This window comes from Cryptotermes secundus, unplaced genomic scaffold (genome assembly GCF_002891405.2).
Source record: "Cryptotermes secundus unplaced genomic scaffold, Csec_1.0 scaffold440, whole genome shotgun sequence".
Lineage (NCBI taxonomy): Eukaryota > Metazoa > Arthropoda > Insecta > Blattodea > Kalotermitidae > Cryptotermes > Cryptotermes secundus.
The window spans coordinates 1-15,100 of record NW_019718274.1 but is presented as its reverse complement, the minus strand read 5'-3'; the positions used below and the strand labels follow the sequence as shown (position 1 = coordinate 15,100).

Here is a 15,100-nt window from a genome sequence, read left to right as displayed (position 1 = left end):
TAAAAGACATCAGTACACACTTCTTCAATACTAGTATCTGTGGTATGTATAGATGGCAGGGAAATATATTTTCATCAGATGTTGATTTTTCCAGAAATAATCACAGTGCCAATGTATTTTCCTGTACCAAAAAACCCAGACTTCAGTGGGTTAGGGAGCTCAAGGTTTGACTGCCCCACCAGATCTGCATATCTTCACAGCTAAATGAATGGTCAGTCAGTCCAACACAGTAATAAACATTTTCTGTTGCAGGTTAGTTATTGTGACCAATTCTGTGTGGATTATGACTGACTTCCTACCTCCAAGTATAAGACGGTATAGCAGTTACAGATAAACCATTTGCTGCAATTTGAGAGAGCATAAGCTCCATTTTAACTAAAATTTAGATGTACAGTAAACCCTTGACCAATGTGGATTTGCTTATACTTGCCAGAACAAAGGGAACAGTTATATGCCAAATGTGGAAGGTTTGAATATGTGCAGTCATACCCCAGTCATGACCCTGAAACATTGCAGATTAGTCGTCCTAACACTGAGGTAATACTTACTTTTACCTCCTGCAGTTTATGGACCAAAGGATTGTCAAGACATTTAAATCTTGTTACACACAAAATGTCTACTGGCCTTTAATGCAAGATATTGATTGTGGTGCTGCTGATAACTTAAAACAGTATAGGTAGACCATTCATTCGAATGTGTTTAAGAAAGCTTACATATCTTGGTATTAATGTGAGAGTTCATGTAACGATGTTCTTGTATCCTCCTTTAACCCATAATGTATTAAGTTTGGCCATCGCAAATTTACTTAATGCACCATTCTTGAGGAACCTAACCGCCACATTGGATGAGGGTTCACTCTGTAATTTAGTGAATTTTAAAATTGTGTTCTGCATACAGTGTTTTTGTGAATTTTGATGAATGAAGACTGGAAGAATTGTCTGAATGTCCACTTTCTTGCTCTGATTTTTTTTTGTGTATGTATAGACATAATTGAAACAATACTATATTTATTTTATGCAGAAGTGGACATGTTAGATGTTGGACATTTGCTTTATCATAACCGAGTGATGCACAAATAAAATGGCTAGTCTCGTCTGTAATAATGCTTGATAAGCTTTATTAAAATCAGTAAAAATTATCGTGTGTTGAAGGAGACCATGAATCAGAAATTTCTTTCATGGTATATTTATATGTTTATCACACCTGCCTTACTTTAATGCATAACTTTTAATGACAAACTGTGATGTGTGTCTAAGTTTAAAAAGAATTTATTTTGAGAATATGTAATTTTATTAATCTTTATTGGCCATGCATTCTATTGTAATGGCATGTGTGTGCAGTGCAGCTGAGCATGACATTTCTTCATTATTAATACAGTTATTTCTGGGTTAAAATCTAACGGCTACTCTCATCCAGAACTGGGAGATTTAAAAATCTTCTATCCCCAGACAATAAACATTAAGAACTTAAGAAATTTTCATTCTCGAATTTAAGACTGGTGTGCTGCATACAGCAGGACAATATCTTTGCACATTTTATAATCCCAAATAAAATTCATAAATGTAAACTCCTTCAAAGCATGATTTATTTTTCTGATTTAGAACTGCCAGGCAGGGATTTTTGCAGAACTTTATAAAAGAATCATACCTACCTTGGAGTCAGGATAGCTCAGGCAGTACAGCAACAGGCTGCAGGCTAGACATCCCAGGCTCGACTCCCAGCAGTGCAAGATTTTTCTTTTCTCCACAGTGTCCAGACCAACTTTGGGGCCCACCCAGCCACCTATCCAGTGGGTACCAGGGGCTCTTTCCCCAGGGGTAAAGCAGTAGGGGCGTGATGCTGACCATTCACCTCCATCTAATGCTGAGGTCTATAAAGATGGAGCTATACCTCCACTTCCCCATGTCTTCATGGCGGAGTGTTTAATTAATTAAGCACAGGGACAACTTTAGCTTTATGTACCTTAGTTTCAGGAGATTTTACTTTGATTTGTTCAAAAATTAATGAACAGTAACAGTTATCATACTGGCTCAACACAGCTGTTCATAAGATTGTGTTGAAGCATTCTGTTGCACTATGATGATGGCCAGTTAGGCCGAAACATGTAGTGTTAAATAAATAAGAATTAGAATTTTAATACACAGATGAAGTTGCAATAAGACAGTGAAGTGAGTGCTAAAATTGATATAAAACATCATTGCACTGTACATGATAAAACAGAAATCAAGCTACAAACAGCATTATTTCTGTGCAGAACTTTATGCTTTCTACAGGGGAAAAAATCCTACAGTGCAAATTATAGTGAAAAGGTGGCAGAAGGTCATGATATTTTGCCATGTCTCCTGGGGAAAAGGCAAATTCATTTATTCTAAGTTTTGACTAGTGAATATTTGTACTGTGGCCCATGAAAATGCATTACGTGAAGTGTAAATTGTTGCTCTGTGTCCCTGTAATGTTATTACTCATAACCCATCTGCTGATGGCCTCACACTGCCATGATCCTGTTACATGTTAGTAATGTGTGTTGAGATGTCATAGCTGGTTATTTTAGCAGGACTCTCAGTCCACAGTAGCTCTAGAATTTCCTGTACACATTAGAAAGTTCTGCTGCTGGTAGTAAATCATATGTAATCAGAGTATTATTCTATAAGGAAAGATAAGGTTGTGGTATTATCATGTCTCCTCTTTGAGTTTTTAGCCAATTTAAAATTTTTCATGAAAGATTGAATTAACAGCATGGCACTAAAAGCCACTGCATCTCGATACTTTTCAAATTCCTACAGTTGAACTTGAGATGCAAGCATGACAAAGTATGCTAGCTTATTATTCTGAAATTTTGTTTATATCTTTTTAAGTGTGGTAATAGGGTTTTTAAGGGAAGAAGTGGGGTATAAAACTAGGCAACTGCATGAAATACATATTTAGGTTTCATTTTGATAGCAATAATTAATAAATCAATGGATAAATTTTGTATGGGGTTAGATTATAAGCATACTTGCAAATTCTGGTTGGTGCTGTCATATGTTTTTTCCAAGAACTTCTTGTTTGTTGTTGCTATCTTGTCTTTTCGGGAGGTATTCAGGTGTGATATAGAATAAAGGTAACAAATAGGTGGCTTGTTCATTAAATTAATTTAACATGTCTGCCTATATTGTAGGTTACCTTTACAGTTAAAATATGTTATATCTGTTCAGTTACTTCAACTCCAGAGTTTTACTATTTCTTATTAAACTTGGGATGGGCATTTAGTCCATCTCTCAGATTTATTTATTTTTCACCTGCTTCACAACAAGAAGAAGAAGAAGAAGAAGAAGAAGATGATGATGATTCTATCCAAAAATGTCTTGTTTTCAATTGGACAAGCGTAATAAGCAACAGTATGTTGGTGTATTCTCATAACCCTTAACATAAACTGTTCTGTTACATCTGTGATTGTTTTTTAAAGTCTGCATCACTACTGAAATTATATTTTTTTTTCTGTAATTACTAATTGGCTTGTAATATATTTTCTACATAGAGAAAACAAACATTTTGCTGTTTTAGGTGACTTCCAATGTTGCATATGTTGATATCTGAAACACTGCAGCACCCCTTTGCTATATCTGAGCTTGCCTGTACATGTGCAACCCTACACTTTGAAATTAATAACTTTAATAATGCCATATTCTGTGAAGATATATCATTTCTGAAATTGAGAATATTTATTTCTTGATATCTGTAGCCTGAATATCCTGTATATGAAGAATCCATTACTCTTTACTTTATTGTAAATCCTCTGTTGACCCTTCTACCACTCACATACTTTGTAGTTTAAGCATTTATTTCTCAAAACCTGTGCCATTTCGTCCATCATAATACATGAATGATTTGCAGCATAATAACATTGTAACATTTAAGTGGTGGATTATGAATGAAACTTTAATTATCACCATCTTGAATTTTTAAATGTAGTATTAAAAATAAACTGTGTCAGACCTGCCAGGAAGACAAGAAATTATATAAAAATATATCATTCCTCTATACTAGACAGTTGGTACAGTGGAAGGTCTGTATTTTAAATTCCACTTAATTTTACATTTAAGTATTTTAACATGTATTCCTTTCAGACCCTGTCTCCAAGACAGTGTGGTGGCAAAAGTAACACACAGGTCTAGGTAAAGTTACAAATACTATTGTAAAAGAAACAGAGTATAAGTAAGGCTTTGAAATTCCGTCCAGCAATGAAACATGTTAATTATTTTCTTGGCTTCATTCAAAGTGGAAGAGGAAGTTTACCTTTTAGCAGAGAAATGAATTGTAACACAGCATATAATGTAGTAACATAAGGTGGTATGTACATGATCATCAAAGTACCTGTTAACAACAAAAACAAAAATTGAGTCCAGAATAAATTCAGAAAATGGTTCTGGAACTGTGCACAGTGTGTGTATGCACATGTGCATGCAAGCACAGGAGAGTAAGATAATACCAGAACAAAATTTCAGGTTAAGAAGAAGTGGGAGTTCTCAGAGAATAAAATGAGTTATCTTAGCTGCAGGTGGGACTTTCTGATTTGTGTCTGTTGAATGGTAACTTTGCATATAGCGAGTTTTTGTTTATCTCTGTGATCTGTGGATTGAGTGGAATCAGAATATCCTACAATGCTCCCACAAATCATAATTATACTCAGTTTGTGTTACTTATGTAAATGTATATAATTTTGAATACACTTTGTCTTTGCAAACTGCAGAAAATCTGTTTTGGTGTAAGAAAACTTAAAATGGCACCAGTGAAAAGGAAGCATTAAATATGTGTAGTAACACTGCCTGTGACAAGTAATGTGTATAAAAATGGTTATTATAAAATTATATCTTCATATCATACTACCTGTTGAAAACAAATTCTGTAAAGTACAAGGGCAACTTTGTAGCAGGAATATACAGAAAAAATCAGAACAGAATAACATGAACTGAATATCACTTCTGAAGACAGTGACCGTGATAGGGCTGTTATGTACCAAGAAAGTGATGATATTGTTGAAAACTACTTTATCATAATTTTTTAACAGGAGTGCCAGGATATGGTGCATATATGATAGCTGAGTTGGTAGAGTGACAGGCTATGAGATGGATGGCCAGGATTACATTCCTGGCAGGCTCAAGAGATTTTCTCTTCTCCATAGCATCCACACTGGCTCTGGGTTCCACCAAGCTTCCTAGAAAATGGGTACTGGGGGCTTTTTCACCAGGCACAATGTGGCCAAGGTGTGAAGCTGACCACTCACCTTAATCTAGTGCAGAGGTCAGGAATGGTGGGGCTATACCTCCACTCCCCCATACATCTTAATGGCATGATACTTAATTAAGCATGGACAATTTAGCAGGAAAATGAAGAAACCAATTCAGATGGATAGAAGGAAAACAGTTGTCGTTTCTGAATTGTCTGGGTAATGGGGTCCTGAAATTGCTTGATGTTCAATTTCTTTGAATTTCCTTGCCACAAGATAACGATTTTTTTTTTCATTTTGTTTTTCTGAATGAACCAGTGTTACTCTTAATGAGGATTTTTTTTATCACATGAGGTTTAATACAACTATTCTATGAAAATCTACCTTGATCCATGTGATGAAATTAACGACTCTCTTGGAGATTATGCTTTCTAAACATATCAAACACATATTGGAAGTGGGAAGTTCATCCTTCTTAAAAGCATTAGGAAGAATGATTTCAGCCAAACATTATTTTGCACATTTTCAGAAAACCCCTAAAACCATCACAAAGATACCTCATTTTATTCAGTTTTTCACTATTTGAAGTTCCAGTTTTCACTGTTACGAACTTCATAAGCATGCTGGAAACATTTCAGTATATTTGTATTTAAAAATGGCAAATATTCCTCTTGCATTTTAGAAATATAATTAATTCTGTAGCAGAAAATATATGCACCTAATTGTTGTAGGTCTAACATGTTTTCTCATCCATCATAGGTTAATGTACAGAGACTGTATGTCAGTGATAAGTGTGTTGATACAGTAAGCTGTAATCAAGAACAATTTAAATTATTAACAGTCACTGTGAAGAATAATCTGCTAATATGCAGTTCCAAAAATATTGTTTCCCTGTCTCCTATTTAAAAGCACAGAGATCAAATGTACAAAACTATAATTTTACCTGTTGTTCCATGTGGGTGTGAGACTTGGTCTCTCGCATTAAAAGAAAAACTTCAATTGAAAGTGCTGAGAACAGGGTGCTAAGTAGAATATTTGAACAAAGGAAAAAGTAACAAGAAGCTAGAAAGAGTTAGTTGAGAAGCTTCATAAATGTTTGCTCTTTGCACAGTAGGGTGATAATATCAAGGACAGAGAGGTCAGATGAACAGGTAGCATGCATGGAAGTGAGAAAAGCATACAAAACTAATAAAACCTGACAGATATAGACTGCTTGAGAGGCATAGGTGTAGATTGGAAGTGATACAAAAAGGATCTTAAACAAACAGGGTGTGACAATATGGACTAGAGTCATTTGGGATCAGGATGGACTTTCCTTAGCATGGTAACAAACCTCTGAGTTTCACAAAAGACAAGAAGTTTCTTTAGCATCTTGAGTGACTATCAGGTGCTAAGAGAAATCTTGCATCATGGAGTTACTTCCAATTAGGAATTGTCATGTGTAGCATACAGTAAAATTTTCTTTCAAAGTTCTCAGAAGCAACACCGTACGGTAATTTGTGGGATCAGACTTTAGCTTGTATACTGGACAGCATTATACTAATCTGTGTCATTTCATCTAGCATAATATTGTAATGGATTTTATCATGTTGCCAGGCAACAGCTCTGTAAACACAGTCCAACACGCATCAATAGAGGAAGCTGTTTTTTCTGTAGATCCAACCGATGAACCAATAGACTGGCTGGATAGCGATCACGTGATATGTGTTTACTGTATGTCCATGTCCATTCCGTGGCTGTATAAGTAAGTGACATAATTCGTTCAAGGCAGTTGTGAGTTACGGGTCAGTAGTAAGCCCAGAAGAATTTTTAGTTCTGACGTTCCACTGTGATTGAAGACAAGAAGACTTCATAGTGATCTGAAATGATAGTTTTTGCATTGAGATCCATTGCTAGGAGACGACTAGTGAAGACAGAATCCTAGTGCATGTGCAATGGTGAACTGGAAAGTGTGTAAATCAGTGATAGTGCTGTATTTAAGTGTGATTAAGAGACCTTTTAACCAAGGTGCTAATAAATTCAATCATCCAAACTAGAACCTGTTATTTTCGTCACATGTACCACCCTACACATGACATTTTTGTGTTAGAAGTAGGATGTTTGGATCGAATTGGATGGATCATAAGTGATTTTTTTTCCTTGGCACTACATCCCCAGTGGGCCTAGGCCTACCTCCATGAACTTTTCCGTTCATTTCGGTTTTTCTTGATCTTACACATTCGGTAGCACTCCTTGGGCAGGTGATCAGCTTGTCGCAAGGCCTCTACCCGTACACAATCACAGAAAAACGCACACACACACACACACACACACACAAACTAAACATCCATGCCCTGAGTGGGATTCGAACCTACGATCCCGGTTTCCAAGCGAGCGAATACAGTACATGCCTTAGACTGCTTGGCTACCATGACCAGCATCATAAGTGATTACAATCGTAAAATACATGACAACTGGTGTTAGAATTGGTATGGATTGGATTGCAGGGATCAGTTAGTGGAAGAAAGAATGAATTATGCAATTACAGTGCCACACTACAAAAATGAAGCACATGATGGAACTGATGTTGACCATATTGGAGAGCCCCCTTGGAGTAGAAAATGGACTGATAGAGCAGAGCCTGCACACCCATCCACCTGAAGGAATTTACATAGCCAGAACCTGTGTCCAAGACTGCCGGGAGGTACCAGTGAGGGTCTTGAATGCTACACATCAGGAACAAAGCTCACAAGAGGAACCCCTCTGGCAGTCACAATGGTGACTCCACCCCACGTGGAACAACCCCAGTGCAAAGAGCTGACCTCAGAAGAAATGGAATCTGGAGCAGAGAATCAGGAGGACCCTAAGGAAGATGCCACAGTGAAACGGGTGGGGTGACTGAGGAAGGGGGCAGAAAGATGACCCGCTGTGCAGGAGTGGCCTGACGCAAGGGAAGCTTTGTCAGGAAACTGTAACCGCTCACTTCTTTGGGACCTTTACGTTGGTCGCCATGCTGTTGCCGTCCTCCCTTTATCCTACGTTTGTGCTCCACTTATCACCGCCCTCCCTCTTCTCATGGATGTCGAGAAGTTAGGTGGGAAGGGAGGAGAATTGTGATTGTTGGACCTGGTACGCGAGAGCAGGTAAAGACGGGAGTATCTGGGTTCTGTTCGGTAATTTGTAGAGCTGAGTTCATATCCCAGGTCTTATACGGGTCTGGCTCGGGCAGGGCAGGAAGAACCTTTCACTCCAATCACACACCTCTTTCAACCGTTGCACTTAGTGGTCATTTAATTTGCTCCAGCTTACAGAATACAACTGAATTTATCAGTACACTTAATTTGAACTTTACTTATAGTACTTTTACAGAAGGGCCGTAGTTGTAAATTTTGTGTCCGACTTTGCCAAAAGTTGTATGAAGACTCATCAAGGTGGAATGCCCTCTCTCTGAATCCTGAGGTCCACGAACCCTAGACTCCAAGAGAAATCCACTCCTCCACTTCTGCCATTGGTTAAGTTTTCAAACTAGGAGGTTCCCTAAATTTTGAATTCCCAATCATGTTGCTTTGCTATATGATTCTGGCAGATGCTGACCTGACGCTAAGGTTGACAGCCTCTTGATGCATTACGATCAGGGTATGAGGCTCCAGCCATTCCACTTTAAAGTTATAGCTGTCTCAAGCTGTCAGCTCTCAAATTCTCAAAGACTTTCCGACTTTGCTGAAACTGCCAGAATTCCAGGAAAGTACCAGATGTTACTTCCTGTCCACGTAGCAAAACTTGAACTATGTCCCTTCTGCATGTAAGAGCTGGCTATCTGCCGGATCTCTTTGTTTGTAATTTTGTAATCTTAACTTAATACAGATTTAATTAATGCACAATAGTCCACCAATTAGAATGAACGGTTACAAAACATTTGACCAGGGACAGTGATAAACAAGAAACCTGGAAAGGACAAACAGAGAAGAGATGCTGGAAAAGCCTGGAATGAAAAATTGGAATAAAGGATTCTGGCACAAGACGGCAGCTGCGTCTTAAGATCGAGAGGTCATCAGATGGGTTCGACAGGAAGACTTCTGGATTGCAGTTTGTGAAGCAAGCAGCCAGGATCTCCTGCAGGTTGTGGGAGATCAGAAACTGGACAGTATGGAGGTGTCAGCCCCCTGCAAATTGGGAGAACGTACTAGCAGCATTGGTGCGAGAACAGCCAGACATTTAGGACCACTGGCCATTCTAGGTAAGTTTTCCCCCACTGGTTGGAAAAAGGAAGAAAACCTTTGGACTATGGTGAGAACCTGGACTAAGTGGAACCTTATAAAGGAACCACTTTAGATGAGCTGGCCTTAATGGGGAAGCGGCAGTAGCGCTTGGAGAATGAACGCCACAGAAAAAAAAAGATCAGTGGGAAGAAAGGTGAGACGTCACAAGCAGAAACCTCAGAAAGAATGATGATACACTGTTAGGCTACTTGGGACGAGCAGCCTTAAGGAAGGACCAGTGTAACAGATTTGATCAACGATTGCCAGGCAACAGCTCTGTAAACACGGTCCAACACGCAACAGTAGAGGAAGCTGTGTTTACTGTAGGTCCATGTCCCTTCCGCGGCTATATAAGTAACTAACAGAATTCATTCAGGGTAGTTACGAGTTACGAGTCAGTCATAAGCTGGAGGAGTGAATTAAGAAGAATTTTTAGTTCCGAGGTTGCAGAGTGGTTGAAGAAAAGACGTCATAGTTATTTGAAGTGATGGTTTCTTTGCTAGATGACTAGTGAAGACGATGAATCCTAATGAGTGTTCAATGGTGAACTGGAAAGTGTGAAAATCAGCAACAGCATTGTATATAAGTATGATTAAGAGTGCTTGTAACCAGAGTGTTAATAAATCCAATCATCCGAACTACAACCTGCTATTTATGTCACGCGTACCACACGACACGTGACATTATGTAAAAGACTGACAGAGTAACAACAACATAATATTTAAATGGTGGATTAGGAATCAAATCTCAGTTATCATAATCGTGAATCGTTCCATGTAATATTCAAATTAAATTGTATCAGACTTGTCATGAAGACAAATATATATGAAAATTTTCTGTTCGGCTATACCAGGTAATTGATACAGTGAAAGGTTTACATTTTCAGTTACAGTTAATTTTAAACTTTTGTGTTCAGCCTATAATAATCATTTTAATGTCAGTATCCAAAGACAGTACATTAGCAAAAATACCATACAATTCTAGGTTATTTTACAAATTATATTAACAGAATTTATTTAGGTATAAGGCTATGGAATTTTGTGGCCAGCAATAATACATTTATTTTCTGTTCTTTCTATGTACATTAAATAAGAAGAAAAATGTGTTGATTATAAACAGTCAGCCTCAATACAAGGCTTCAATTACAAACTGACATAACCAACGTCTTACTGTAAAGTTGTCCTTTCCAAAGTTGTTACACAGCATTCTGCATTATAAAATAGACATTAAATGAGCATTCAGTGTCAGTTTTTTACAGTCCCACATGCAATACTCTTCTATAAAATTTATTAAAAGATATTCACTTTACAAGTTTATCACTATATGTTTCAACCAGTGTGGTCATCATCAGGTGTTATAATTACTGGACGAGGAAATTCATGTCTTCTGTTTTGTTGCTTATGTCATTAATGTATGTCCCCTTGATGCACGTGTTTGAGTTGCATTTGAAAACAATACACACAATCCAACTCAAACACACATGCATATTGAGGTGACTTATATGTTAACAATATATGCAGAAAAATAGAAGACAGCAGTTTCCTCATTCAATAATTTTAACACCCGATGATGGCCACATTAGTCAAAATATGTAGTAACAAAATTTAAAATGAATATCTTTTAATAAATTTTATAGAACACAGTGCTGCACGTGAGACTGTAAAAAACTTGACACTAGGTGAAAAGTAGAACAGGATGCTACAATTATTCAGTGAGTTATGTAGAACATGTACAAAGAGATGCCAGCTCTCCACANCAAGGACTTTGTCCACTTGTTATTTCATGTAATGCCACTGCACTGTCCTATTCTACATATTTCTGCTTGCACTGAATTTGCTTCTCACCTTTCAGCATTCACTGCTCCTTCACATCTGCACTTGGTATCTGTTGCTCTTAACTAAGACTGTATTCTAGTGGAGCTTGCAGCTAATTATTTACATGTTATAACTTAGAGAATGTACTGGTGCCTACATACGAGTGAATGCAACTCTTTGCATTTCTGCAACAATCTAGAAGGGGATGGGAAGTTTCAAAGTTTGAACTGAAAGAGAGACATTTGCAGGCCAGGCAAGCTGCAACCTGCTCCTCGTTCAGTTCTGGTGTAAGTACTGTAAATGAAAGACTTGCTACTGATTTAATCTCTAACAACTGTTTATAGAAGTTAAAATTTCTAGAACTATGGATAAATAAGATAGGCTAAAACTTTTCAATTCAGAGATGTTTTATACATGTTCATTAACTAACTGGCAATTTAATTTGATCAACCATTCATAACATTTTCTGCAAAAACAACCAACACAGTAAGGAATTCCATATAATAACATACATTGTGATAACCAGTCTGTGTATAGTGCAAATAATTGCCTACTTCACTTACATATACAACGAGAAGAGTACAAATAATGACATAGAAATATGCCACTGTCAAGAAATATTTAAACCCATACCCAGTCACTTCTGATATTAAAACAAATTATACTTATGTCCAATAACTGAATGGTGAACTGCAATCAGAACAAATTCACCTTGAGCTACATTGGAGCAGTTTTTTCTGCCCAAGAAACTGGGAAACAGACTGTTATTCAGCCAGATCTCAGTAATCCACATGACTTTGTGGTAATTGGCACAGGCACTGTTTTTATAATGTATCTGCTCCTGGCATTCTGATAAAAACAAATGTTACCAGACATGCTGTAGAAATCATGATTACTGGCATACTAGTTTCCCAACATGAATTACTGGAAAATGGGAATGCTTCCCACGCTCATCTCACTAGCACTAGCAGGGCTGTTTAACATTCAAAGGTTATTAGCAGCAGGAGCTCCTGCTTTCTTTCATTTGCCTGGCAGCTGAACTAAAAACATAATTCATAATTATATATTTGTGTCATTGCAAATAACATCACCTTAGCTTCTTGAACAGTTTGGAGCAAATCATTTAAAAACAACAGAGAAATGTAGATACTGTATATAAGGATATAACAGTAATATATAGTGATTTAGAAGGACAGAACAGGACACTCAAATACAATATTTAATGTCCCTATATTACTTCACTCCTGTCTGCAAAAGATGAAGCGGTTGAAACTGATGCTACTGCTGACTTTTAAGTACTGTTTTCCTTTTGCTTATGTTAGGAACCAAATGTTTTGGAATGGATGTTCATGATAGGAAATTATTGCCCATTTCAGTTTTAATTGTGATAAGACTAGAAATAAGGAAAGCATATAATCGACAAATTTAATCACAATGTAAATGCTTTTCTTTCAGAAAACACCTCTTAGAAAAACTGAATACAGTTTCATTGTAGAATAAACGACTTCTATGGTTGAACCAAATAAAATCTCCACCAGTTTCATTGCACTACTAGCTAATACCACTGTTAAGTGCTGTATGCTAGTACAATTATTTTATTTACCCTGGTTATTCTGTGTATATATATATATATATATGTTGGTGAATAATTCAGAAATATACAGCATCCTATTTATTTTCTCTTCCATAGCTGCAGTGGTAATAAATTTTTACAATTTCACCTTCTTTGCTGAAGGTGCTTGATCTTCCTCCTCATCTTCTTCTCCAGACTTCTGAAATATTGGTGTTGGCTGTGTCTTGGAGTATGCAGGGGAAACCCAGTATGGATTTTCTGCTGCTTCTTTTGCATACCGCAGGATAGCTTCCCTAGGGTCCTGGTCATCTTCCACCCTCTTGCTGAGACCCAAATTACGTATAACATAAGAACTTAGAGTTCCACCAGACGTTGCCACTCGCCCACCCTGACCAGATGAAATGGGAAGGTCTGGTCTGCGGGACTTCACAGGATCCTGTCTGTCCCGCTCCATCTGCTTCCTAATTGATTTGGGTTTCTCCTGCCGAAACATTGGCAAAGCATGTGGTGTAAGGATCTGCTGTGCTGCCACCACCTCCACTTGCTTCACCTTCCTCCGAGTCTTCACCACACAGAGCTTCGCACCACGCATGCTACAGTTGTTATCATAGTAAACTTTGACAGTTCCATTCCCACATCCAACAAAAATCTGGTTCAACTTTGGATGCCAAACAGCCTTGATGACATGAGAATCTGTGACATCCACCTCGGTGACTTTATCAAATATTTTTGAATCATAGAAGTGCAACCTGCCAGAGTTCTGTCCCCTTCTAACAGACTCTCCTGTCAGTATCATAGCATCATCAGGGCTAAATGAGCAGTCAGTAGTGGAATAACGAGAAAAGAGATCCTCAACAACATGTAGAGGTTTCTTGAATGCCCTCAGGTCCCAAATTTTCAGGGTGTCATCACACCCTCTTGTTGCAAGTAGACTGCCAAGGTAAGAGAATGCAAGACATGATGTCTCTGTGCCTGACTGGTGAGCATCTCGCAGCAGCATTGCTGTGTTTACAAAAAGTTTTCGGTGATCCCACATCTGCAAAGATCCATCCATGCATGCACAAGCTATGAGATTTCCATCTCGGCTATATGCACATGCAGTAGGAACTGTTTTGAGTCCATTCTGTGCACGTGTCTTAATGATGGCTTTGTGATGTTGAGGTTTCTCTACATCCCACAACCGACATGTACTATCTGCTGCACAGGTCAGAAATTCTTCCCTGACACGAGGATGCCAACATCCACTGTTCAATGGTGCTGTGTGACCTTTGGTTCTTGCCATATCAGCAATATATTGGTCTCCCTTGACACATTCTGCAACTTCAAACCCATCTCGATCAAGAACTTTGGCCTGAGACATCCCAGATATCACAAGTATCACATCTCCTGTCACAGAATACTGCAAACTCTTTATTGGATGGTTTTCACAAGGCTGAAGTGTGCGGAAGCTTTGCATTGTAGCATCCATACCAGCAAAGTCCCAAAATCGAATGTCATAGTCAACGGATCCCGTTGCCAATCGAGCTCCTGCAGGATCAGCTGCTACTGCTACTACTGCCTTTGTGCCATGAAGCATCGACACTTCGTGACTGGCTGGAATTTTATCCCGCCAATTCTCCTCATTTTCGTTATCATCTTCCTCACCACTATTTTCACTGCTGACACCAAACTCATCTTCTTTATCCTTACCCGTAATTATATTATCAGTTGCACTATGCACCAGCTGTGCTGGTACAGGAGGGCCAATAAAATCATCATTGCTGTCATCTTCACTCTGTTTACACAATTGTTTTTCGTTTTTTGGTTCACTGACAGAAAGAGGGCCAAGTTTTTCTACTGCAGAATCAATGTTCGCTCTGCTCCTTTCTTTTGCCGTTCTTGTAACTTGTTCAAGCATTTCTTCAATATTGAATTGTTTACACTTTTTTCCAAACCCTCCGAACCCCATAATTTCACGCATCTGTTGATTTTCTGGATCTGTTTCGGGTATTGCATCAATTTCTTCACAGCTGTCATTCTGCTGAACATTGGTTTTTGATATATTACCAAATTTTCCAAAGCCCACAGACTGTTGATCAGTTCTAACACTATTTACGTCTACTGCCGCTTGCACTGTACTCAATGTATGTCCAATTTTTCCGAATGATATAACCTTTTTTGTTTTGTTCATTTTACTGCACAAACTTCAAACCTGCCATTAACATGATCAACCTTGTACACTTAATTATTGTTGCCACCCAGAAACTGAATGCAGAAATTGTTCTTCCAC

At 38.0% G+C, this 15,100-nt stretch overlaps 2 protein-coding genes across 3 annotated transcripts in view; one reads left to right on the top strand and one right to left on the bottom strand.

Moving 5' to 3' along the window:
- LOC111875029 (tripeptidyl-peptidase 2) overlaps positions 1-1,795 on the top strand; it is a 76,163-nt gene extending 74,368 nt beyond the window's left edge. For both annotated transcript variants that reach the window (XR_002844674.2, XM_023871086.2), the window contains one exon: positions 253-1,795. The gene's annotated coding sequence lies outside the window, so the exon portion shown is untranslated. The remainder of the gene's footprint in view (positions 1-252) is intronic.
- A 9,590-nt stretch (positions 1,796-11,385) lies between these two features.
- On the bottom strand, positions 11,386-15,083 carry LOC111874984 (gastrulation defective protein 1 homolog). The gene has a single exon (XM_023870964.2). It carries the CDS (start codon positions 14,999-15,001, stop codon positions 12,968-12,970), a length of 2,034 nt encoding a protein of 677 aa, XP_023726732.1. The 5' UTR covers positions 15,002-15,083; the 3' UTR covers positions 11,386-12,967.
- Between the last annotated feature and the right edge of the window lie 17 nt (positions 15,084-15,100).